Source organism: Thermobia domestica, chromosome 14 (assembly GCF_964235325.1).
Source record: "Thermobia domestica chromosome 14, izTheDome1.hap1.1, whole genome shotgun sequence".
Lineage (NCBI taxonomy): Eukaryota > Metazoa > Arthropoda > Insecta > Zygentoma > Lepismatidae > Thermobia > Thermobia domestica.
This window is the reverse complement of record NC_137467.1, coordinates 136,760,041-136,786,687: the sequence shown is the minus strand read 5'-3', so window position 1 is coordinate 136,786,687 and position 26,647 is coordinate 136,760,041. Positions and strand designations below refer to the sequence as shown.

The following is a 26,647-nucleotide window of genomic DNA, read 5'->3' as shown; positions in this document are numbered from 1 at the left end:
AAATTGTTTTCAAAATGAGTTTTCATACCGAGTTTCGTCTTCCTAACATGAGGAATTCCTAATATATATATTCTATTTTTCACTAAATTTTAAACTACTTCTTTCCCTTTGAAGCCCTCTCTTCTTCTTTAGTACACGAACCAAAAAAAAAAAAAAATCTATATAGCTTGCGGTTTCTTTTAGACTATAGTCTCTTCGATAAAGTTACTTTGAAGTAGAGATGCAAAAAAGCCAGCTTTTTTGAATCGATGGTTTTTTGCATATAAAAAGCCGGCTTTTTTGGGAAAAAACGAGAATTTTGGAAATTTTGGCTTTTTTCATTTTCATGATTTTTCTGTTTAAATAGCTTTCTTATAGTATACTCTAAAGTTAAATATGATTCCATGACCTGAATGCCATATTTCGCTCTGGAATTCACCATCATAATGGATGGAGCACATGGTTTATGAATTAAAGTAAACATAAAGTACGTAGTATTTGAGGGCAATTTTAGAAGCTGTTTAACCTTATTTTAACTTCTGAATCATCGACATTCCTTTTTAGTCATCCGTGTTTCATTTCTTAGAGCTTAGAACCCTAGCTTCTAGCACATAATTAAACTTATGTTTTTCAATATATACATCAGAGTGTACTTCCACATTTCCGTTATACTGTAGCTGTGCAATGATTTAACAATAATCTTCCGGACACAACCTTGAATACCATTTGGTAGAAATAATCAGTATCGGATTTAGAAAAACACTTGGGAGGGATTTTTCTGAATAATGTTTGGTTTTTCTAATAATTCCTAACTTTTATTTAAGAGGAGCTTAAGTTTATGAGTACAGGCATAACAAATATTTCGTTTCGTTTGTATATTCAGCTATAATCTTCCAGATATAACCTTGAAGTCCATTTTATACTGATGATCAGTGGCGGATTTAGAAAAGTATTTTAAGAGGGGCTTTTTTATTTTTATTTATTTTATTTATTTATTTATTTATTTTTTGAGGATAGCTTGAAGTTTATGAGTAAAGGCAAAACTAATATTTAGTTTGTTTTAGAAATTCCGTAATTTCGGGGTAGAGGCTTCAATCCGAAAGACATCCCCACCCCTAACCCTCTTCGCAAATCCATCAGTGCTGGTAATTAGTAATAACAAAGATTTAAAAACGATTAGAAAGGAAGTCGGCCAGGACACATAGTACACGCATTATCTCTATATTCACAGATAGTATTAAGAAAACTTTTGTCAAAATTGTCGAATGCGGAGTTGAATCCCGGACTTCACGATAGAAGCGCGAAAGCTAACCACTCACTCATGTTTGTTGAGCTTAACTTAAATGTATTCTCTCTCTCTCTCTTTCTCTATGGCCACAAAACTCTCCGTTGACTTCAGTCCTTATCCAATTCAATCCAGTTTCTACTCTGTATTCCTATTTCTGCTATATCCATCTTAATATTGTCCTCCCATCTGGGCCTAGGTTTTCCTAATGGACGTTTCCCGATTGGATTTTCAGTTAAAACTTTGAAAGCGTTCCTACTTTCTTCCATTCTGGCTACATGACCTACCCACCTGAACCTCCTAGACTTGATGACTCTAACGATGTTTGGTAAACCGTATAAATTATGTAGTTCCTCGTTATGAAGTTTCCGCCATTCCTCATTCCCGTTCCTCTTAGGTCCAAATATTCGTCTCAGAATTTTATTCTCAAATAAATTCAGTCTGCGTTCTTCCCTCAGCGTAAGCAACCATGTTTCAAACCATAAAGCATAACAGGCATGATTATCATTTTATATGTTTTAAGCTTTAAATTCCTTGACAGAATTCGCAACGACAAAATATTTTAAACTGAATAATAACAAGAATTTGATGATTTCAGTCAACATTTAATTTCCTTGTGGGTATGATTTTGGTCTGGTAATACTGATTCAAGATATTTGAAAGTATCCACTGTGTCGAAAGTATTAATTGATATTTTAACGCATTCATAATTTGCCATATTACGATCCTTGTGAACTTCCTAATACTTCCTTGTATTTAGATTTCTCTGCATTTACTCATGTCCCTGCAAGCGTTTAATAAAGCCTCTGCATTTCTTTCGATTGTTCTCCTATTAGATTTACATCATCAGCATACACCATAACCTGGTGAATACCATTCAACTCTAGGCCCTGGTTTCTATCTTTGATTTTTCTTATAGCGTACTCCGGAACAAAGCTGAATAATAACGGCAATAACGCATATCCTTGTTTCAGGCCAATCTCGACGTGGATTTTTCTACTTGGACTCTGGGATTCATTTAAATATCCCTCTAACCGAGTTGTAAGCCTTTCTAAACTCAATAAACAGTCGATGTACTGGGTAATATATTTCCATTTCTTTTCGAGTATTTGTCGAATGGTAAATATCTGATCGATTTCGACTAAATACACACTGATAATATCCAATAATTTCATATGCGTGTGGGGTCAGTCTTATTAACGGAATGTTGAGAAATGCCTCGATAATTATTACAATCAATTTTGTCGTCTTTCTTGTGAATTGGAACAGTCATTGATTCTTCCACTCTTTTTAAATATATTCCATAGTTTTTCTTTTTGGTAAAAAAAAAAAGTTATGTAACGATATGTTGAATTTTCTTGTTAAAAATTCAGAAGCCTTCAGGACTGGGTAAACCGTGATGGTGGTTATATATTCTACAGCCTAGGAAACCATATGCTCAGATGCATGGGCGGCGATTAGGGGGGGGGCAAAGGGGGGCAGTTGCCCCGCACTTTTTTGAAGTAACCCATTAATATATATAGTTTTATTTAGAAATGGAAAATTTTTGTATGTACAGTAGAACGTCGATAATCCGAACGTCAAAAATCCGAACTCGATCCCTAGGAGCTTTTTACATTTTGTCTTAACGCTAGCGATACACAAACTTTTGTGAAGTCAATGTTTGTACAAAAGCTCATTTATATGTAATTGTTTGTCATACATATTTTTATTTTTATTTTCTCTTAGGCCTAAATAAGTTAAGTTTAAAGTGTGAGTTACAAGAACAATGTAATTTAGTGTACGAGCAGGTTCTTCAGAAACATTAAGTGCATGTAGCTTTACGTACGGTATTGTAGTTACTGTATGTACTGTATAAACACTGTATCGATAAAAGAGCATACCATACAGTATAGTTAAGCCTAAGTGGCATTTCCTTGGTCATTTTCGAAAATCCGAAGAATTTGAAAATCCGAACTACCTGTGGTCCAAATTAGTTCGGATTATCGACGTCCTACTGTATTATTGGTTCATATAAAAAATGGTGCCATATATTTTCCGTTCGGCGAGTGCGTATTGGTTGTGTTCCCGTGGACTAAAGAAAACTACAGGAATTGCATTTTGGTTGCCACAGAAAATAACCCAAAATTAACCTATTGGAGTACAACAATTTCAGCATACTTTCACTTCTTACAAGGGCTCGATATGTTAGTCAGCCGCTTTCAAACTAATTGAGAGAACATTTCGAAAAAAAAAGTCTTTCACGAGTTATTCTTTACTTGCACAAAGTTGACAGTTCCTAAAATGTAAGGGAAAACAGCGTAATAAGAAACAACTTCTACCTTTTCCATTGTTTTGTAGTGTAATATACGAGTGAAGTGGTATGTTAGGGGTGTACGAGTGTATATACAATTAAATTTAGTAAATTCAACATAATTCTAGGTTTACGATTATTTTACATAACTAGAGTATGGAGTGATTCTAAGTATTGTTGTGTTTTGATGTGCTCCAAGAAAGTGAAAACTGCACCTAATTGCAACGAACAAGTTTCGGGAAGTTGCTAAATCAAATATTTCTTTAAATGTCGTAGCATATGCTTGTAGTATTTACTGTCTTTCATTTTCTAAGAGTAATAACGTACATTTAATAGCATGTGTGAAATTAAAAATTAAGTTGTTTATTAATCCCTGTTTCAAGATGACTTTTGCAAAACATGAATCATTATTTATTGCTATGATTAATATTATCCTTTCTATTTATTTGTTTTGCAAATTTGTTATTCAATAATCTGATTAGATACACAGTTTTCCAGACAGAATTTTAAGATGTTCATCAGCAAGGAATCAAATCTCCTCTTACACTTTCGTTGTTTAAGAATACAAAGGGCTAGTAGCTACTGGCGTTGCTCTTGCTCTGGTCAATTTACTTAATAAAATATGAATTACGATATACGGTATTTTAAATGAAAAAGATAGTATCCTATTAGTTATACAACCTTTCGTCAAACAAAATGTCAGAAACAACCAGGAAAAGTAACATTTATGTGCAAATATTCAGATCTTGTCTTGCCCCCCTCCCCCCACTTTTAACGTCCAACCGCCGCCCCTGCTCAGATGAACCGTCTGTTACGTATATGATCCATGAACAAAAAAATCGATACTTTCCCGATTCTGAACAAGCTTAAGGAAAAGTCAGTGCATTACACAATTTGGAGCTTTACCGATTTTGCAGATCCGAAGCACCTGATAGGTGGTAACAGCTTATTACGTATGTGATCAATCAGTGAAAAATTTGTTCGAAATATTCATACAATGTATACGAAAAAACTTAACTGAAAAATTTCAAGAATGTACAGAACCACCCGAAACGAAGCTCTTGAAGTAAAAATATTACATACAATTTTGCTAGTTATTTGCTAGTTAGTACATTTTTAAAGTACTTATTATATATAAGAGGTTAAAATATTATTACATATATTGGTTAATCCTTTGGAATTCATGATGTAAATATGTTAAGAATTTTAAACAAATCTTTTTGATATTCAGGGTTTATTTTCAAGGTTTCATATTATTATCGGCATCAACCACAAATTAAATGAGTTTTTTATTGTAGAGAAGCGAAACAAAGTCTGCATTATCAATTTAAAGCAAAATTTTCAAAAAAGCCCAAAATTTCCCAAGCAAAAAAGCGAAGCAGAAAAAACCGAGTTTTTTTCCAAAAAAGCCGGTTTTTTTCCGAGCCCTTGCATCTCTACTTTGAAGTACACCAAGGCAACGGTGTGGATATGTATACTGAACAAACAAACATTCATTTTTATATACAAGGGAAGATCAAAAACTAAGGTTACAATGGCGATATCTCTGGAATGTCGTCTGTTATAGAGGAATGAGAAGTGCACATTAATTTTACTACAAGGAGTTGGCAACTGTGCAGAATTTCAGCTACCCGCACCTACGGCGCTAGTTGTAGGTAAACACAAATGGCGACTCATTTGGAAAACTGGTCTCGCAAAGAAATCAGCTCAGTTATTTGTTTTCTGTGGGTAAAACATATAGCCACGGCTGAAATTCACCGGCAGCTGGTTAAAGGTTTACGGAGAGATTGTAATGGGTCGTCAGTATGTCGCAGAATGATGTCGAAAGTTTGCAGCTAGTAGAGAAAACGTCACCGACGAGGAGCGCAGCGGCCGACCCAGCTAGTGTTGTAAATAGAAAAAAAAAACCGTTCGTATTTTTTCAGAAATGTACGTTTTTTTTAGAAAAAATACATTGCCTCTCGTTTTTTTTTCTAAATTTCGTTTTTTTTTTCAAATAGTCATTTGTAATGCATCGTACGTCTATTTAAGTATGAAGTATTTTTATGTAGTTGTAATCACCGTAAAATGCAACATAAATTAAACGCTAGCCACTGATACCCTACAAATATTTTACAATTTATATGAATAGCATACCTACTAACAATTCGAGTTTCAGCAGTGTTTCATCAATATCAACTAAGAAATAAAAGTAGAAATGAAATTTTGTTTTTTCATGAAAGCATTCCTTCCATAAGTACGAAACTAATATCACGTACAATATAAAATGCAAATAACTTCTATAAAGGTAAAAACTAATACTAATTTGCCCAATAGTATTTTTCTAAATATCATATATAAATAATTTGTCGACTAGATATATGATATGCAGAGCCGGCTCTACCATATGTGCAACACGTGCATTTGTACAGAGCGTCAAAATCTGATCATAACTATATTATTTAAAATAAATATTTCTTGTTGGAAACAGACTTCATGATGATGGTAGTTAAATTTAATAAGCTGACCTTCTATTTGAATACTACATTCATAAATTATGTTTAGGTTGCATTTGTTTAAGGTCACATGGACAATGCTAAAGCAAATGGTCAAATAAATTCCAGTACAAATTGCTTGATTGTTGTCAAATGCAAGAACTCAATTCTCGAATAGTAGCGAATATCTGTTCAATTTACTTAGGTATCACAGTTTTGATATGAAAACTAGTCTTGTTTTTGTCAGAAACAAGTTCCTTATCATAGAAGATATAAACAAGTTCTTTTAAAAAATGTTAACAGATGTAGAAGAAAAATTAAGAAATAAAGATAAAAATAGCTAGTTGCACTGGAATTGCAAACTGATACATTGAGATCGAAGCTCGATATTGAATTCTATATAAAGGATTACCTTACCATCTTTCCTCGGTAGGTGTGTTTGCTTCATTTTTTACTAACATAACAAATTAATATTAAAAGAAAAAACACACAACGGGATTGTATTTTTAGTAAGTATTTAAGCCTTTCTGAGTGCAACTGCACTTACCCTCCCCTTCGTTGTTCATGCTGGAGTAGCATACTTAAAATCATGACTTTTAAGATTTGTTCTTACTGGAGAAAGGGGGAGGCGGCAAATTATGCCATTGCACGGGGCGACAAATTGCCTAGGGCCGGCCCTGATGATATGTATATACAAGACATGAATACAGGATGACACAATTTGAAGTAATGCAGGGTGTTTCAAAATGAATATTAAGGTTTGTAAACTTTGTAGTATCTATTACAATTAACTTACAATTATAAATATTATATGAAATGAAAGAGCAACTCAAACAGTTTTGTACGCACGCATGCACATGCATTGCTTCTTCTGTCTGCCGTTAGATAGAGCAAGTAGCAAAGATTGAGACTAGAGAGCAGAAAGCTTTTTGTGTTTTAATAAAGACTGAATCTGTAGTTACAGTGCAACATTCTGTGTGAAGAATATTAAGGAGACGCTTGCAACTACGTCCTTATCGTTTGCAGTTGCTACAAGCTGTAAAGCCTACATATTACGTTTATGTGCCAATTTCGCAAGTGAAATATTGCTACATAACAGTGAAGATTTTCTGGATCGTGTCGTCTTCAGTGATAAATCGACATTTCACCTAAGAGCTAATGTGATCACTCATAATATTTGCATCTGGCGGTCAGCAAATTCTCTGGACATGGTACAGTTGAAACGAGACTCTCCTAAACTGAATGTGTTTTGTGCCATATGCCGGAAAGTTTATGAGCCTTTCTCGCCTATCGACTAGATGTGTGCCGTGTGACGAATGAAGTTCACATCAAACACTTGTAGCAAAGACTGTTTGAGATGCTCTTTTACTTGATGGATTGTTTATAATTGTATGTAAAATGTAATAAGTACTACGAAGACTTAAAACCCCGATATTCATTTTGAAACACCCTGCATTTCTCACCTCGTGTTGGAACTAACGAGGGAACCTATCCAAGTGTAACTCTGACTTAGAGTCGAGACTATGGCCGTTGGATACCTTGTCCCAAAAGAACATAACACGAAAAGGGTTACATCCTCGATCGCAACCGTTGTGGAGATATAAGCGTGAAAAGTTAGAAATTGAGCTCCATACTATACATCACAAAGTCAGATTCCTGGTCAGATTTTTCGGAAACGGTCGAGTAAGGAAACTCAGCGAATACACATCAAATTAGTGTGGGGAGCACAGCACCTTTCGGATGAAAAATTTGTGACCCCGGGGCACTCGCAGGGTCCCAGGCGGGGTCTAACTCAAAACTTGCAAATGGAACCGGCGGTCAAGTAGCATATTGTATGAAAGCTATTGTTAAATAAAAGAAGATAGAACAAATCTCAACTCTCTACAATAACCCTGTCCAAACGGGCAACTGGTCAAAATGTCAATACAACCTACATCAGAAAATCTATGGCCACGCTTCTAAATCCGTTAAGTTGCAAGATTAACAAAACAGAAAAAACGTTTGAAAGTGCAAGGTATTGAAGTAAAGCAAATTGCTGCAGAGTCTTTCACAGAGTTGCACAACGGACCTTATCCAAGTATAAGTGTGACTTCGAATGACCAATGGACCATAGAATAACCATGATAATTGTATTTCGTGTCCTAGAAGAGAAAGGATACATTGTCAATCGCAATCGTCGTGGAGGGTGAAAAGGTCAAAAGGCAACGGTATATGGTTCGCGCGTCGGGACCCTAAGTTCAGAGACTGCACTGTGAAATTTTTATCAGGGGATTTGCGGAACGAAAAAACATGATTGTAAAGACGAAAAGGAGTAACCTTGAAACTGTAAGGCAACTTGGAGAGAAGTGGGATTTGAGAAAACTGGAAAACTGGTGCAGAAATAAAATATATCGGAAGGTGCTTTTGAGAGAGAGACTCTGAAGCAATTTGCTTTACTTCAATACCTTGCACTTTCAAACGTTTTTTCTGTTTTGTTATTCTTGCAACTTAACGGATTTAGAAGCGTGGCCATAGATTTTCTGATGTAGGTTGTATTGACATTTTGACCAGTTGCCCGTTTGCACAGGGTTATTGTAGAGAGTTGAGATTTGTTCTATCTTCTTTTATTTAACAATAGCTTTCATACAATATGCTACTTGACCGCCGGTTCCATTTGCAAATTTTGAGTTAGACCCCGCCTGGGACCCTGCGAGTGCCCCGGGGACACAAATTTTTCATTCAAAAAGTGATGTGCTTCCCACACTAATTTGATGTGTATTCGCTGAGTTTCCTTACTCGACCGTTTCCGAAAAATCTGACCCGGAATCTGACTTTGTGATGTATAGTATGGAGCTCAATCTATAACTTTTCACGCTTGTATCTTCACAACGGCTGCGATCGAGGATGTATCCCTTTTCGTGTATGTTCTTTTGGGACAAGGTATCCAACGGCTAGAGTCTCGACTCTAAGTCAGAGTTACACTTGGATAGGTTCCCTCGTAAGATGTAAAAAGGAGAGAAAATTTTCCTTATAAAGTTATTGTTTACAACAACGATATTATTGTTAGTTGAGACTATAACTACAACAACAACACGGGTTAGTAGGCAAAAAAAAAAATGTAATCAAATTTTCACTCGTAACCCTTTCGGACCCAGGTGGCCAAAGTAGCAAAACGGGTGTGTCACATTTTTAATCCGCTCCTGTGTTGACCTAATTAAGATATCGGGATATTTTTTTTGCCAAATATGGTTGGACCATAGTTTATCATATTAATTTCTTTTTCTTCTGGTGTCGAATTTCCTTCTCAAATTTCACCCGTCAGAAATTCGAGAATTTTCGAATTTCGAATTTACTTCTTTTTTTCCTGCAGCTTCCTTGGTTGTAGAGAGACCTCCTTAAGACTTGCCAGGTAGATACTTCGGATGGACACTTAATTGTTGACATCAATTGGAAGGGCCTGCGCACAGTGTTGCCAATTAGGGAAATAAAATTTCCCTAAAATTTGGTAAAAAATTCGCAAAATTTTGTATATAAATCCTTACCTCGTATTTAGGTTCTAACCCTGGATTTTTTCTAGTTTTTCCATACTTTTCTGTATACCGTAATATTTTTTTGGTAATTGGAAGCTTTGTTCCTTAAATATCGCCATAATACTTGTAGAATATATTAATGGCGTACCAATGTTTAATTTAAGATAGTTTGCGTCTGACTGGTAGCAGTGCTGCCAGCTACACAAAATTTTAATTCCGGATTTTAGAGGGAAATTTTGGGAAAATTATCTATTTTGTCTCTATTATTTCTTTCTTGCTGGCTACATTGAAACAAACGTACAACTACCTGAAAGCTTCCTCTTTGACTTACAGAACGCACCATAAAAAGTTTCAATAGGTTATTAGTGAAGCTGTAGCCCCGGCATATTTCTTGATTTTTGCTTCTGAGGCGTAAAAAGTGTCAAAATTTCATGTGTATAATGACAGAGAATTTTTTCTTTCCCTCTTTGAATGGAAGCCAGCGACTTCAGGATTTCGCTCTACCTTGTCAACACACCAAAGAATTTTTTTAGTTGACTTGTACCCATATGGCAGCAGTGGTGCCAGATACAAAAAAGTTGAAATACGATTAGGGATTTTTTTAAAAAAAATTACTCCTACATTTCCCTCAATAACTTTCCACCCGTTGGCAACACTGCAATACAGCTTACACTCAAATATAGCTACATCCATTTTTTAAAGAATAAGGCCTTAACCATATCAATCGAATAAATAGTTTTTGAGCAATAAGTCATTAACTGAAAATGTAGGAAAACGCCAAAAATGACCTGGGTCAGCAAGGGATAATCATACAATTTTACTCTTATAGATACAAAGAAACAAACGATTTGTAAGTTACGAGAGCGTCGACTCAAGTTCTGTTGATTATTTCAATAATCTGCAACATAAATCAATAAATAATAGTTGCCAGAAAAAAAAACAGACATTTGAAAAAAAAACATGAAAAAGAACGATGTTTTTTATTGAAAAAAAACTTCACAGAAAAAAAAACCGTTTTTTTACAACACTAGACCCAGCACATTATCAACAGATTTGAACATAGTTCGCGTGGAGGAGCTGATTCAGGACAACAGGGGAATCGCGTTGCAACACCTGATGACAGAATTGGGAATGACGTTCCGAAGCACCTAGGAAGCCGTCGCTTCGCTTCAGACGAGGAGCTGAAACACTTCGTGACAACGTGGCAAAATATACGAGGACGGGATTTTTATCAGGAGAGAATCTTCAAACTCATCCGAGAGATACAACAAGTATCTCAAAAGATGTGGTGACTATGTCGAAAAATAACCTAATGTATGTACTCTCTGTTGGCTGTATTGATTGTATGAAATAATATATATGCACGTTTCACTGCACACTTAGTAACCTTACTTTCTGATCGTCCCTTGTATAGGTTATCAGAAATTCAAGAACTTCTACCTGATAGTAACTCCTTTTTAAAAAAGATCATTCAGAAAGAAGATAAGTTTGTACAAAGTGCTTGCATTATTTCTCTATTCAATATGTGGAGTTTCAATATGTGGAGTATGATTTAATCAAAAGAGCTATTTGACAGATGAATTTGCTCTTCAATAAACGAATATTGATGTACACTTCAATTTGTAAACTTTCTTGGTTTTGAAATAAGAGAGAGCGAGAAACAAAGATTTCTTTTGGCTTTTAATGCTAATGCATTTATTGCTGCTTTTATTTCCTCTATTATTAGAGCTGGAAATTGATGTGACACTCTTTAAGAAAGAGAGGAAGAAATAGACATTTTGTATTAAAGAAAACTAGAAGAATGTTGAATATTAACAACGAGGAAATGACGAGTAAAATGACGAAATATTTGCGAATTATCCGTTTCCGTTTGAGATTATCTATACATTTAGTTGTCAAAAGATATACTCTAGTTGTTATGTATACTATAAGAGTTAAAATAAAATATCCCACTGTATTCTAAAGAAGATGGATGATCAATAAAAATGAATGATTAAAAAATGGTGGAATGAGAATTTGGAGGAAACGGGAGAAGCTGTTGTCCACAACAAATTCACACAGCCGAGAATCGAACCAGGAGTTACTCGAACCGAAGATGGGAGATCTACCACTGAACCACCGTGCTCTCAGAATCTTGCAAGTACTACAAGAGAATAATCACATCAACTAATGTCGTTCCCAAAGAAGTAATATAACAATTCACGCGTATGTATGTTAGTACTGTATCGTATAACGTCTAGGGGTCAGAGAAGGTGCAGTTCTGTTTTTTGTCTTCTAAACTGTTCAACTGATAGGTTTGCGTGTACACTCATGTCCAAAATGATTGTCGCATATCTATAACTGTCTTCTTGTAAGAATATAATTTGCTAATGATGTTGTAGGGCACTTTTAATACTGATATTGTGTGTATAATCGGGAAATGTATATTTGTGGTAAATTTCGTAGGGAAAGAATGAGTAAAACAAAATCTTGCTAAATGGCAGTGGCGGCTGGTACTATATGTTGCATGGTTGTGCAACTGGATATTTTTTTAATACTAAAACTATTTTTAAGTATTAAAGTAGTGTATCAGTAAAAAATAAACATCTGCTCTTGAGCGCAAAACAGTATTGATGCATTTCTGAAAAAAGTCAATCAAAAAAAAACGGAAAGAAAGAGAGAGATTTACATTTCCAGTGGCAGCGAACGTTGCCACTGGAAGCAGTAACATTGAGCATATGGCAGCGAGCTCCTATCTCTTAACATGGGGAAGTGGATTTATTCTTGCATCGCTCCTATCTTCCCGTATTGGTCTCATGCGGTTGCCTTTCTTCCGCAACTGGTCAGCTTCTGTAATAGTTACGAATACCTCCGCTTAGCAGCGCTAGCAGGGTGAGCGAGATACAGACGCTTGGAAGAAAGAAGTTATTCACAAAACATAAACTCGCAAAGAACAAATATAAGTCTGGTGGTAGCAGGGACGGATCCAGGCTGAAAGTTTGGGGGGTGGTCGTTCGAAGTCAATAGATTTTATTTCTTATACAAAGGTGAAAATTCTTGCGATAAGATTTAATTTTTTAAAAATCCTATTCTGGGGGGATCGATCGAGTCTCGAAGAAGAAAATGTCTTACTACTGGTCTAATTCCTAGCTCTGTGTCTTTCGTGCACATGATTCTGTGTTCGATTTCCGGCGGAGAGCATAAATTAATATCAAATCATTCACTTCCAATACTCATCTGTCTTCTTTAGCCTAATTTACTGGAATGTTAAACTTTTTTTTTTCATTTTCGGAGGAACACATCTTTTTTAGATTTCATGCTTCTTTACAAACAAAAATACATGGTTTCTGAAAATGGACTTTTTGTACCATATATTTATACAAAGAAATGCTAACAAAATGCATATTGTCGGAGGAGAGAGGTGTTTCTGGACCCTAAAGAAAATAAAGCGGAAAATATTTGCAGTAGCGATGCTTTCTATTCAGAGAAACTTGGCGAGCAGCATTTCAGATTTTAATAAAGTCATAGAAAAATTTGAAGCCCAAAAGATGGAAGAAAGACCTTCCATTCTAAAATAATGCATAGTTTATATAATTAAATAATTTTGTTTATTACCTGACCAGCGAACGAGTGCGGGCGGCCGCTTGTGAGACTAAAATGCAAGCAGCAGTATTTCTAACCGGATTACTTGTAATCAATCTACCACAGTTCTTTTTGTCCTGTTCGTAATAAACCACTTCACGCATATGCTCAAGTCAGGGGCAGATCCAGGAACCGGGGCGATCGGGGCAATTGCCCCCCCAGAATAGGATAATTTTTATCTTAAAAATAAAACCTAACAATTTTCACCTTTGTATTATAAATGGAAAATAAAACCTAAACTAGGTAGGCCTTACTTTTTTGTTTTACGTTGCAGAAGTCAAATAAAGTAATAAATTGCAAGAAATTACAATTATCCTATTGCAAGAAATTACAATTACATTGGCGTTCATGCTAAAAAAAAAAAAAAAAAAAAAAATGTCCACTTTCGAAATCGCAGGTGGCCATTTCTCTTCTAGAAATTGCAGAAAATAGCTACTTGTCATTTTGTAAAGTTTTTACTTTTTTTTTTTTTTTGCAATATATTCTTACCTTGATTTGACTTCGAACGACCGCCCCCCAAACATTCAGCCTGGATCCGCCCCTGGTTCTAGTTAAGGTAAACAGTTTCAAAAGTTATTGAAGTTATTTGCAGAACATGTTAAGTAACAAGCAAAAAACAACAACAACAAAAAAAAAAAAAAAAAAAAATACACCCTCCATATTAGCTTGCGAACAAACTAGCGAGCAGCGTTTTACAGGGTGCTCCTGTTTTATAATGACACCAAATAAAACGTAATCAATTTTTATACAATCTGCTTAATACACGGTAGAAGCTCACTGAATTGTCAATTGTGCTATGTTGTTCTTAAATTGGTAATTTCCATTCATATATCACTATTTACAATACATCTGCATTACTGCAGGAATGGTCCACTACAACAACATAACTTACGGCGTTCTTTATTAAGCGGAAAGAGATTAGGATATGCATAACATCCAAACTACAACTTTTAAACCCGTTGGATACAATGCAGAGTGAAACTCTCCGCTCCCCTGTCCCACCGCGCTTGCCATGAAACTGATGTAAACACAACAGCAGCGCCATCCTTCCAAAACCGCACTGCTATCCTGGTCAGGTAATAACTGCGTGCATGCAATTTTCATGCTTTTTTTCTTCTTTTCGGATTAACGCCATCATTCATGGCTTACAGCACATACTATATAGACTATTCGATTTATCTCGTGTTCAATAACATGAGTGTAGAGGTTTTGTATATAAATAGTATATAAACGTACATTGATAGTGGTTGTTTGAAAAAAAGGAAATAGCTTATATATTAAATCAATATTAGAGACATAATTTAACCAATAACATACAAATAGAGCTTAAAAGACTTTCCTCTTCATATTTCCTGAATATTTTTTGGATAAGACTCAAGAATGCTGGGAGGGAGGGACACTTGCGCGTACCTACATACCTTTGATATTGCAACATTGCAACCGGTGCTTATACAGACTACGAACCGCTACTGCTAAATGGAGAAGAAAGTTTTATTTTCGTTTTATTGTTCTTATTTACTGCTCTTTTGACATGAAATTTGTCACATACATGTCTTTGCCGACTATACACATACTAACATTATAAGAAATACTGGGCGAATTCGTTATCAAATTATATTTCTAGAACAACATATTTATAGACATGCGACAATAATTTTGGACATGAGTGTACATAAATATAATCGTGAACAGGCTTAGATAAACAAATATCCGTTTCACTCTATCTACTTCCGTAGTTTCTACCTACTTTTCCTTTTGAAAACCTATTTACATAGTTTGTAGTCATTTTTACTTACGTGTTACAACCTCACGGCAAGTCGGAATTCCTAAAAGTCAATACGTAGCTGATTTGCGTATGATTTATTTGTTTGGAGCTTCATCCGTGTCATGTTTTAAGTTTGAAATAATGATGAAAACTTCATACAGTCTCTACAAGAATACTACACTATGCGTTAAGTTAATATTTTGCTTGCTTTAATCTCTTAATTATAAGTGAGACGAGGGTTCGATTTCCGACGGGAGCTCATGTGGTTTGGATTGCACTTTAGGCTGATAGGTCCACGTCTTATATAGCCTCGCTGCTGAGAGGGACGCTAAACTGAAGATAAAATCAAATCTTACTTATAGGTATTAAGTATAGTTTTAAAGGGCATAACCATTTTAAACCACATTCGGGGTAGCATACTTTATTAACCGTAGAATCCCAAGAAGGCTTCTTGAAGCCATAAGTTAGCTTTTGCTTAAAAAACTTTAACAATATTTTATGTACCAGTTTTTCTCCTTTAGTTTTTCGTTAGTGCTGTAGTGATACAAGGAAATAGTTCCTAACTGCCTCAAAAAATAAAGTAGTGAATTCGAAGAACCCCACTTCCCTTGGAATTACCTAGAACCGTTTCATTTGAAGATCATAATAAATTTAATGCAAATACCAGAATTACCCGGTGAGAATATCAAAGGTAATTTTTATCTCCCATGTATCCGAATTAAATGAAGAAGTACTGCATGTATCTAAACACACTGCCCAACCAGGCAACAGTTATATACTATTGCCAGCAGATATAAATCTGATTTTTATACACTTTCTTGTTAGGTCAACATCAACAAAGTATACGTAGCTTTCTGTCGAGAGAATGGAACAAAGTCTTATGTGTTATATAGTAAAATATATGTACGTTTATGGGCTAACAAATTTTAAAATCACTCATTTACCTTTAATTACATAAAAAAATATAATTATGGGAACGCCCTTACGGATCAGAGTAGAACAAAGAGAACTTGAAGAGGCCAATAATTTCAATATTTGGGAAGTATTTTGACGAAAGACGTGTACTGCACTAAAGAGATTAGGTCAAGAATTACCGTAGCCAAAGAAGCATTCAACAAGAAAATATCACTCTTAACTACCAGGATTAATATTAAACTAAGGAAAAAGTTGGCCAAGTGCAATATATGGAATATTGGACTATATTGTTCAGAGACTTGGACATTACGGAAGTTAGAGAAGACATATTTAGAGAGCTTCGAATGTGGTGTTGGAGGAAAATGGAGAAATAAAATGGACAGAGAGAGTAACAAATGAAGATGTTTTAAAACGGATAGGAGAGAAGAGGACGCTTCTAGCCACCATCCTTCGTAGAAAGGCCAATTGGATTGGACATATCTTGCGAAGAAATTGGCTTCTTCATACCGCCATAGAATGAAAGATGGGAGACAAGTGAGGAATAGGAAGAATACAACTGGTCGATGATTTAAAGAATAGAAGAAAATATTGGGAAGTAAAAGAGAAAGCTGAAGATCGAGAAACCTGAAAAAAACATTTCCTGACCCATAAAAGTCCCAGGACCTGCCAAAAGGTAGAATACTTAATAATAATAATAATATTTAATTATATAAAATATTACTAAATGGGTTCGACGAAGAGATGACCTGTTATCTGAAATCTAATAATAGTCTACTATAAATCGTTAATATATTTTATACTTACAGCTTTCAATAGCCATGGGGCATACTTGAATGTCCATAGGATACAACTGAAACTCCATTTGGCAAGCAATAATAGCATGCATCCTGGCTGCGTATCTCACTGTATTATTACGGTAAAGAGTTACACTAGAAAATTTGTGCGTCAATGTGGCGATCTCTGAAATAAATAAAAAGAAATGTACTGAGCATTACACAAAAAATAGGTCAATGTACAGAGTGATTAAAAAGTTCTATTATCCCTATGTGTTACATAGATGTTAATGATTTGTTGTTTCTTAATGTTGCAGGGGCTGAGATACATCTAACCCCATTACTCCCTATGTTAATGAATTGATATTTCTTTTGTTGCAGGTGTTGATATACGTCTAAATCATGGCTGATGGTTTACACCATGGAGGAACGGATCGTAATGAGCACGTGGGCTCACGAACGACCTCATACAGGAAAATCAATGTGAGATATTCATCATGATTTCACTGTAAGGTTTCAGAAGCCTTTCCCTCCAAAACCAAAAATTTTATGGTCTTTTCAACTAGTTGCATAAAAGATAAGCGCCGCTCAGGACGAGCATCAACACGAGTGAAAACGTGTGTGGAGGCTGGAGCGTCGTTGGAACATTCGCAAGTGGCCATAGGAAGGAGTGGGTATTCCATACTCAATATTACGAAAAATATATGACGAAGGATTTGCAGATAAAAGCATTTAAACGTTCGTTTGTAAACGAATTGAGTGATAGTGACATGCTAAAACGTCAGCAAGCTTGTGGGCTAATGCTCGATGTCTTTACTACTCTTCCTTCAAGATGTATGAAGACGATGGTGTACATACAGACACTCTTGAATAAATAGTAAAGAATAGTCACACTACCTCCAGGTTGTCCTCTACCATGATCCCACATTAATACAATGCGATTATCTGTAATAATATGTGAACACACGATAGGGGAAAACGGGAATTTGTAATCACTCTGAGAATCTGGAGGTTCAGAGTAGAAAAGGTTGACCAGATTTACAAAATAATAAAACGGGACGCTCAACAAACTGGCATAATTTGAAAAATCTTCCCAGAAATAATCGTTTTTTATGCCAGCGAGGAAGAAGAAGTAACCTTTAATTTTCTACCTATGGAAGAATATCAAATATCAGATCATGAAATTTACTACATATTCTCCTGTTCGAAAAGTGTAAAACTATTTTACAAAGTTTCGAAATATTTCCAACCTAAGATTCAACTATGGAGTTTAACTCTTTTTGGATTTTGAGATTTTTAAGGTAACTTTTGAACTTCCAGTCAAGGAGTTACTGCATCATCACTATTTATCCTAGGACCATGGTTCGTACCTTATTCTCTTCAGGATAAAACAACCTTTCAAATGATACCATTCACATGTCCAATCATAGACCTGAAAAGGGGAAATCGGGGGAAATTGTGATTTTTTCTGAAAAAATCCCTTGCTGGACTACCCCGTATTAACGTACAGATCTCAAAGTCACCTGAAAAAGTGGTGTGAAATGCCATAACATGTGTACTTTGTCTGATGGTCATATTGACGACATATATATGTGTTCTTGTATCCTATAAAAAATTTAGACAGCATTGACGAGAGAACAAAATAAGCCTTTTGCGTGGGGTACGTTTGAAGACCAAACAGATGACGTCATGACTCTCATTAACTTGACAAGCTCGTTCTCTAAACATATATGACTTGTTTCGCAATGCACGTACGACTGAACATTAAAAACAATCCAGTAGTAACAGATTTTATCTTAGCGTAAAATTTTATTACGTAAACATGAGCCAAAAACTGAACGCTTTTTAAAAGGGACATTTTGCGTCCAGTTTACATTGTTTATCGCGACACGAGACGACTTTCTGAAAAAAAGGGACACACTTGTTAAAAAAAAACGGAAAGTGTGGTTACCCTAGAACAGAAACTTCTTGTTTGGTTTTCACATGCCTTGACTGAATCATACTTAACTCAAAATAAGTAGATGCTGACATATACACTTTTCTGTGTAATACTTACGAATAAATTCCATCTCAGGAAACCATCTGTCAATGGATCGTTCTCATACATTCTCACCTAAGTTTATGGAGGTATTTTTGGAGACGTTGAAGCGTATTCATGAGATTTCTTATTGCAAAATGCAGAACACTCTTAAATTTGTCTATTTCCATCTGACAGGATCACCAAATGCACAAGGAGAAAAGGCAGAGCAAACCAATTATTGAGAGATATAAATATTGGATGCCCGACTTCGAGACTTCTTTAGTTTTTGACTTTGGTATAGCATCATTTTGGAACCCAAAATCAAAGACATGATCAATCACCTAAGGACTGTCCCTGTTACCATTGTTTGTTTTACTCTTTCTTCCCACTTTCGAGCAAGACAGATGCTTTGTTCACAGAATATTGCTTCCTGAAAGCATCAATGTAACATTTTCTTATTTAACGTTACTAAGCAGCAGACACTTATTAACCCAGTTCCTTGTTTCTGTTGCTGTGCGTCTCCTCATGTAATGAACACCTTACCTATCTTTTTAAAGTAAACCTGGTGTCTCTGACGAACGGCTTTGATATTTTGAGAACTGGCGGATGCAACCAGCCGCACATGAAAGAATGATTGCCAATTGTTCACTTACAAGTGGCTTTGATAAAATCTTTAGAAAACCAGCAAATGTGATTGGGCGAATTACCACGATTACGAAGTGGCTTTAATAAAATCTTTAGAAAACCAGCAAATGTGATTGGGCGAATTACCACGATTACGAAGTGGCTTTGATAAAATCTTTAGAAAACCAGCAAATGTGATTGGGCGAATTACCACGATTACGAAGTGGCTTTGATAAAATCTTTAGAAAACCAGCAAATGTGATTGGGCGAATTACCACGATTACGAAGTGGCTTTGATAAAATCTTTAGAAAACCAGCAAATGTGATTGGGCGAATTACCACGATTACTAACTAAGTGGCTTTAATAAAATCTTCAGAAAACCAGCAAATGTAATTGGGCGAGAGACGCGAACAGACCAATGACAGGAGCGAATTCTAATCTTAGGCCTTAAGATGTCTCTTCCAAACTGCAGAAACTATGGTCTTACAACCAGTTTATTAACTTATAACTACTTTTCCAACATCATCCTACCCAAGTCTTGATGCTGCCATTATAAATTTATGACGCGTGTTTCTTGTATAAAGTACAAGAATTAAAGACTCTTTCAGCAACAGTTAACGCAAGTCTTGGGCCCCACGATTCAGCTGTGAGGGAAGAGTCATTGGATATTGGATGAACGAATATATAGGGGGCCCAAAAGTAGGTGTACAGTGTACACCCCTGCATTGATCAAGTATAAAATTCTAGCTTATAGGTTTATTTGCTTCGGCTACTCCGAACTTAAGATATAAGTAGAAAGATATTAAGAACAAATAATAAAGGAACTAAGTCTACCTGATAAGAAATTATATAAAAAGCAATGAGTTAATCAGTACAAGACTGTATACCTACTTTTGGTCCACCCAAGTATCACTTTGAAAGAAGTTCCTTACCTAGGATGAGCCATAGATCTGTGTTTCCTGAGTTGACAGTCCTAATTAAGACAGACAACCTATTTAAGACCAGCACTTATTTCTCTCATTTACTTTTCTCTTCCAAGGTTTCTATTCTATTTAAAATGTATTTTTTTGCTTTTTCATTTCTTCTATTAGCTCTACCTTTTCACTTAATTGTAAGACGCAATCCTTTATGTTTCTGGCAACCTAATGGGGAGTGCTTAATGTGGCACAATTTGCTCTCAACCACTTATTGATTGGCATCATACAGGACACGCTGTAGTTTCTTGAGGAAGTATACAGAATATATAAGTGCCACTCTAGTAACATATATCTTACCTAGAACGGGCTATAGAGCTGTGCTCAGTGAATTGGCTCATTTTACTTACACCCAGGAGTAAAAGTGGACCTGAAAGGGTGGTGGGACGGTAGTAGTGGTATGACATTACTCCGTCACCCTATCTATCTTTGCCCATTGTAACTTTTAAGGAACTGGGGGGACGTCGTTCTCCCGCGTTCCCCATCACTTTTACCTTGCTTATACCTAGAAAAACATTTCATTTCATTCACGCATTCATCTCTCTCAGCTAAAGTTTTTTTTATTATATCTGAAATGTACTCTTTTGTATTTTTCATTCCTTCTCACAGCTTTACCTTTTCACTTAGTTGTAAGTTGCACCGCTTTAGTGTTCTGACAAGCTGCTGGGATATGTCTAGTGTAGCACAATTTGCCCTTTACCAGAGATACTGATGGCCATGCCATATCACAAGCTGTAGATTCCTTGACTGGCTTACGCCCAGTGAAATACGGAGGAAGTGGGTCCTGGATGTCCGGTTCCTTCCCGAAATCCCAACTTCTCTGTAAATTTAGTCTAATTATAGGGATAATTTTATAAATTTTAATATAATTTATCCTCATATTGAATTTGAATCCCTCCTGAAATCAGTACATGCCATCTTATATTCTTCGCTGAAACTCTTTTCTGTGCCACATTACATCGTAGTAGCAAAAGAAGTATATTAACCCTTTCGTACCCAGGCCATTTTTGGCGTTTTCCTACATTTTCAGTTAGTGACTTATTGCTCGAAAACTATTTACCCGATTGATATGGTTAAGACCTAGATTTTAGAAGAGGGATGTGGCTATTTTGTGGTGTAAGTTACATTGCAGTGTTGTCAACGGGAGAGAAATTATTGAGGGAAATGTGAGGGTAAAAATTTACAAAATATTTTCTAACCGAATTTTAAGAGTTTTGTAGCTGGCACTACTGATACTACATGTGTTCAAGCCACTTAAAATTCATTGGTGTGTTGACAAGGTACAGTGAAAACCTGAAATACGCTGACTGCCATACAAAGAGATAAACAAAAAAATATCTGTTATCATATACATGAAATTTTGAGACTTTTTACGGCTCAAAAGCAAAAATCAACAGATATGCCGAGGCTACAGCTTCCCTAATTATCTTACTGAAACTTTTTATGGTGCATTTTGTAAGCCAAAGAGAAGGGTTTTCAAGTAGTGGTACGTTTGTTCCAATATATCCAGCAAGAGGGAAATAATAGAGGGAGAAAAGGGAAATTTTCCAAAATTTTCACCTAAAATCGGGAATTATTTTTTGTTGGCTGGAAGCACTGCCACCAGACAGACACAAACTATCTGAAAATCAACCTTGGTACCCCGCTAATATATCCTACAAGTATCATGGCGATATCTAACAAAGTACGCATGAAATTATATATATATATCATTCTACCTCAGAAATTCACCATTTTATTACCATTTACAGAACACGGTTTATTATAAACCTCAACTGTACTTCCCCTAATTATCCTACTGAATTTTTTATGGTGCGTTGTGTAGGCTAAAGACGAGGCTTTCAGACAGTGTTACGTTTGTTCGAATGTAGCCAACAAAAGGGAAATAATAAACAAAAAGGCATTTTTCGAAAATTTTTCCTTAAAATCGGAATTTTCTGTAGTTGGCAGCACTGCTACCAGACAGACGCAAACTATCTTAAAATAAACAATGGTACACCACTAATATATCATACAAGTATCACGGCGATGTTTAAGAAACAAAGATTGTAATTACAAAAACTAGATTATGGTAAAGAGAAAACCAGGGAAAACTACATAACTCAGGGACTAGTACTTAAGTACGAATTTTTCGTGCGCCCCCTAATTACCTCATTTTAACGGTCTGTACCCGCTTTTGTTCAGTAGGGACCAGTGTTCGACTGGCGTAAGTTGACTTGCACTCGAACGTATAGGTACGGACTTATAAACAAAAATTTCGAAAATTTCGATTTTTTGCCCAAATTTAGGGAAATTTTAGTTTACCTGCTTGACAACACTGCGTGCTGGTGGGTCCAATTGATGTCAACAATTAGGAATCCATCCGAGATACCTACCTGACAAATCCTAAGGAGATTTCTCTACAACAAAGGAAGCTACAGAGATAAAAGGAAAAAAAAGAAAGTTCGACATTCGAAAATTCTCGAATTTTTGACTTTGGCCTGAAATTTGAGAAGGAAATTCGACACTCAGAAGAAAAAGAAACTCATATGATAAGCTATGGTCTAACCATATTTGGGAAAAAATAATTATCCCGATATCTTAATTAGTGTCCACACAGGAGCGGATTAAAAATGTGACACACCCATGTGTGCCACTTTGGTCACCTGGGTCTGAAAGGGTTAAAAGCGCGAAACACGTGATACTACTCCGTACATTTTTTAAAATCTTCACTACTTCCAAGGAATTTGAAGCTAAACACTTGTAAAATCCTCATTCTCAGCGCCGTAACTTAGATTTTTTTCTGGGGAGGCAAGCATTAATACGCGTATTGGGTTCCCTAGAAAAAGCTGTTTTTTTTTTAATTCTTGGGCCCCTTCTTTCCATCTTTCTCTTACTCTTTATGGGACCCAAGGAGCCTCTGGGCCTCCGGTAGAACAAAGCCTGCGAGGCCGTTAGTTACGCCCCTGGGCCCGTTCCATATATGACAAACAATTAAGGGGACAATATTAACAAATCTCAAAAACCTTGCAAATAAATACTATGTCTAGAGGCCCTCATAAGAACCAAAAATGGCGGAACATGATTCGTTGGAAAGTGGACACAGAGACTTACAGGATTGCTGAAGGCCTGAGCAAATAGAATACTTTATATATATATAACAGTGACTATACATATGTCTGTTAAAAGAATTTAAAGTTTTTCATAGCAATGACTATATATATATCGGTTAAAAGAATTTGAACTTTGTCATGGAAGGATAAGAGACAGCGCTGTAAACACTAAGTATTGGAGAGCTTTGCTCTCATTTTTTATTCAATTTTTACTATTTACAATTATTTACCTTGGAAAATTTTATTATTTATTACAATCTTCACATACTGTTTTCCATTTTCAATATATTCATGCGCCGCTTATCCTTCGTTATAACATTAATAGTGTGATAAACAATTATATTTCAAACAGGCAAAATCGGCCATCTTGGCTCGTGCCATTTTACTACATATTTATATTTCAAACAATTTATAATTAAAACAAATATAGCGATGTAGTCCACAGGACTGTAAGGCCGGGACTTCCTTTATAAATCTCCTGAAAGGGAGGTAACTAGACTGGTCTGAAATTTGTCATAACAATGAGTATATATATGTCTATATTTTCATTTATGTTCGATAGTGTCTGAAGAAGGATATGTTAGATATCCGAAACCGTTACATATAATTTAAAATACAGTGGGTTTTAAGCTTTGGTAAATGTTTCTTTTGTTAAAGTAGAACAATGTTCTTATGTGTTGGGAAATGAGTTAGAATATAATCTCATAACGTTTAGAAATAATCAATTCTTTAAGACTGAAATCATCATACATATTTTCTTACCTGAAACTTTGGCGTTAATAATATACGGATCAGGTTGCCATAGATTCTCAAAAAACTGAGGTGGAAGCGTTACGTAATCATCACCTTCTTCGAAAATATCTTCAGGGATATCAAGTCGAGGCTCTATCCATCGTTGCCTCACGAACATATCAACCCTAAAATATAATAAGACTATCAAATTTTACAATAGTTGTAAATTTAAAAAGATACGCAACAATTGAAAAAAAAAAAAAAATCATTTCTGAACTTTTGTGTCCAGAGATGTTTATATTACAGCAATGATCAATAATTCAATCATCTTAACCCCTTGCGTACCAGTGATATCTATGCGATATTATAAAACTGTATCCCTTATTAAGGATTGTATTAATCTTGGAGATGATGAAATTTGTTAGTGGATGCAAGGCAAAACTTAATTCTACTATTTCTTCTTAGGTGACAGCACCTTACTGACAGAAAAGACAATAAAAGTGTTGTCTCAATACAGTAGATGGCAGGCCTAAGGGGGCATTCAGTTACAACACACATGTGTTTGTTTTGACGATAAATAAATTAACAACGTCGAGATCTATTTAGTGATCGAAAAAGGAAAACCTTTGTCTTTGATCTCTGGTCAGTGTTGCCAACCTGAAGCAGCATAAAATCCCTTCAGAATATCAGAATTTCCCTTTTTCAGTCCAAGTGTTATACAATGCAAATAATTGTTTTTATCATTAATGTCAATACTCTCCTCACGCGTGCACGATAACAATGTCGTATATGACAGTCTAGACAGTCTTTTAATGATACCTGGAACGCAAGGGTTAACACAATATTTAAATAATAATAATAATAATAATAATAATAATAATCAATATGACACTTGCCTTCACATATACTACAAGCAGGTGTATTACGAATCCTTTTTGAAATTATCAGTTAGAAGGGAATATATGAATTCAGAATATATATGTAGTAAAAGCATACGGTATAGATTCTACTTGAAGGAAGCTTATACAAGAATATTTTGCATATACCTTCAGATGAAAGTTATTATTATTATATATAGGATTCACCAGTACTTGTAAATTTATCTAGCACGATTCATAAGTTAATTTTCCTATGTTTTCGTGAAGGATAAGCTTCCAAATCCAATAAAAAAACGAACATTTAAGAATTCATACCTGTTCAACATACTGACGAATTTCAACACATTAAACATAAACTAGTTGCAATATGAACATATGAAGTTCTTGTAAACTTTTTTTTACTTCATTTATAGATGTACTTTGCTTGACTTGTTCTAATATAACATGGTCTCAAGCTTTCTCTTGGGTACAGCTAAAATGCCTGATTTCTCATATAGCAACCATGGTGGAGTTCGTGTACTCTGAGCTCTTTTTCCGGCAACCTGTTCACTAGTCAGAGAACTATTCAAGATAGAAATTTCATTCAACTTTCCCTCTGAAATCCTCTGTGTGTTGAAATATGGCATTCTTGCTGAGGTAGAAGAAGGCTTATTTCACCAGAAAAGTTGAAAATGACGATTGACTCAACTTTGAAAATGACGATTTTCCACTGAAGATCCGAGTGTTGATAAGTAACTTTTGATTAAGTACACGGACTATTGTATCGAGAATTCAAAATGTTATTCAGTTTGAGTACTGAGGCACCCTGAGTCTTGAAATACAACTTTTGACTAGGCAGGCGAGTATTATACAGTACCGTTGCACTATTCAGTGTTCAAAATATCATTAAATTTTCTACTGTAGTCCTAGAGTCTTGAAAGATAAATATTTTTCATGAGTTAGGTGACTTATATTTGTATATACAATATTCACGTTGAAAGTGCCATTCCATTTTCCCTCTGGGATCTCCTGAGTCTTGAAAGATAACATTTTTAATCGGCCTATTTTACCGAGGACTTAAAGTGATATTTAACTTGTCCACTAAGGCCCTCTGAGTATTGAAACACTTTGATGAGGTATGAGCCTTTTATACAGTTGCACTACTCAGGTTTGAAAATGTCATACATCTTTCCCACTCATACCGCTGTATCTTGAAAAGTAGTACTCTTGATGAGGTAGGCAGCTTATACCTGTCCATTGGTTAGAGTTAGAAACAGCAATAATTCAGTTTTCCTAGTGAGACGGAGTCCTTCCTAAATTTGAAAGATATTAGTAGACAATTCATTATTCCGTTACACTACTCTAGGTTGACACTCACTGCTGAATCCTCCCGAGTCTTGAAAGATGGTAATCTTTGTAAAGTAGGCGGCCTATTGTACCGGTGCACTTTTCGGTATTGAAAATTATATTAACTTTTCCCACTACAATTTTGATGAGGTAGGCAATAGCGATATATTATATCAATATGCTATTCAAGGTTGAAAAGTCATTCAATTTTTTTTTCCACTGAGAGTCTGAGTCCTGGAAAATGGCACTATTGATTAAACAGGCTTCTTATTAAACCAGTAGACCTGCACTGTTCAAAGCTAAAAATGTCATTCAATTTACCCACTGAGGCCTCTTGAGTCTAATATAAGCATTCTATCATATCAATACATTACTAAGGGTCAAAA

The 26,647-nt window shown here is 35.4% G+C and overlaps 1 protein-coding gene across 1 annotated transcript in view; it reads right to left on the bottom strand.

Moving 5' to 3' along the window:
• Positions 1-26,647, bottom strand: part of alka (glycine receptor subunit alpha alkaliphile) — a 100,482-nt gene that overhangs the window by 49,926 nt on the left and 23,909 nt on the right. Inside the window, exons 4-5 of the mRNA XM_081738885.1 lie at positions 24,088-24,242; positions 16,646-16,801 (exon numbers count right to left, since the gene is read on the bottom strand). Of these exons, the coding sequence (XP_081595011.1) occupies positions 16,646-16,801; positions 24,088-24,242 (311 nt within the window). The remainder of the gene's footprint in view (positions 1-16,645; positions 16,802-24,087; positions 24,243-26,647) is intronic.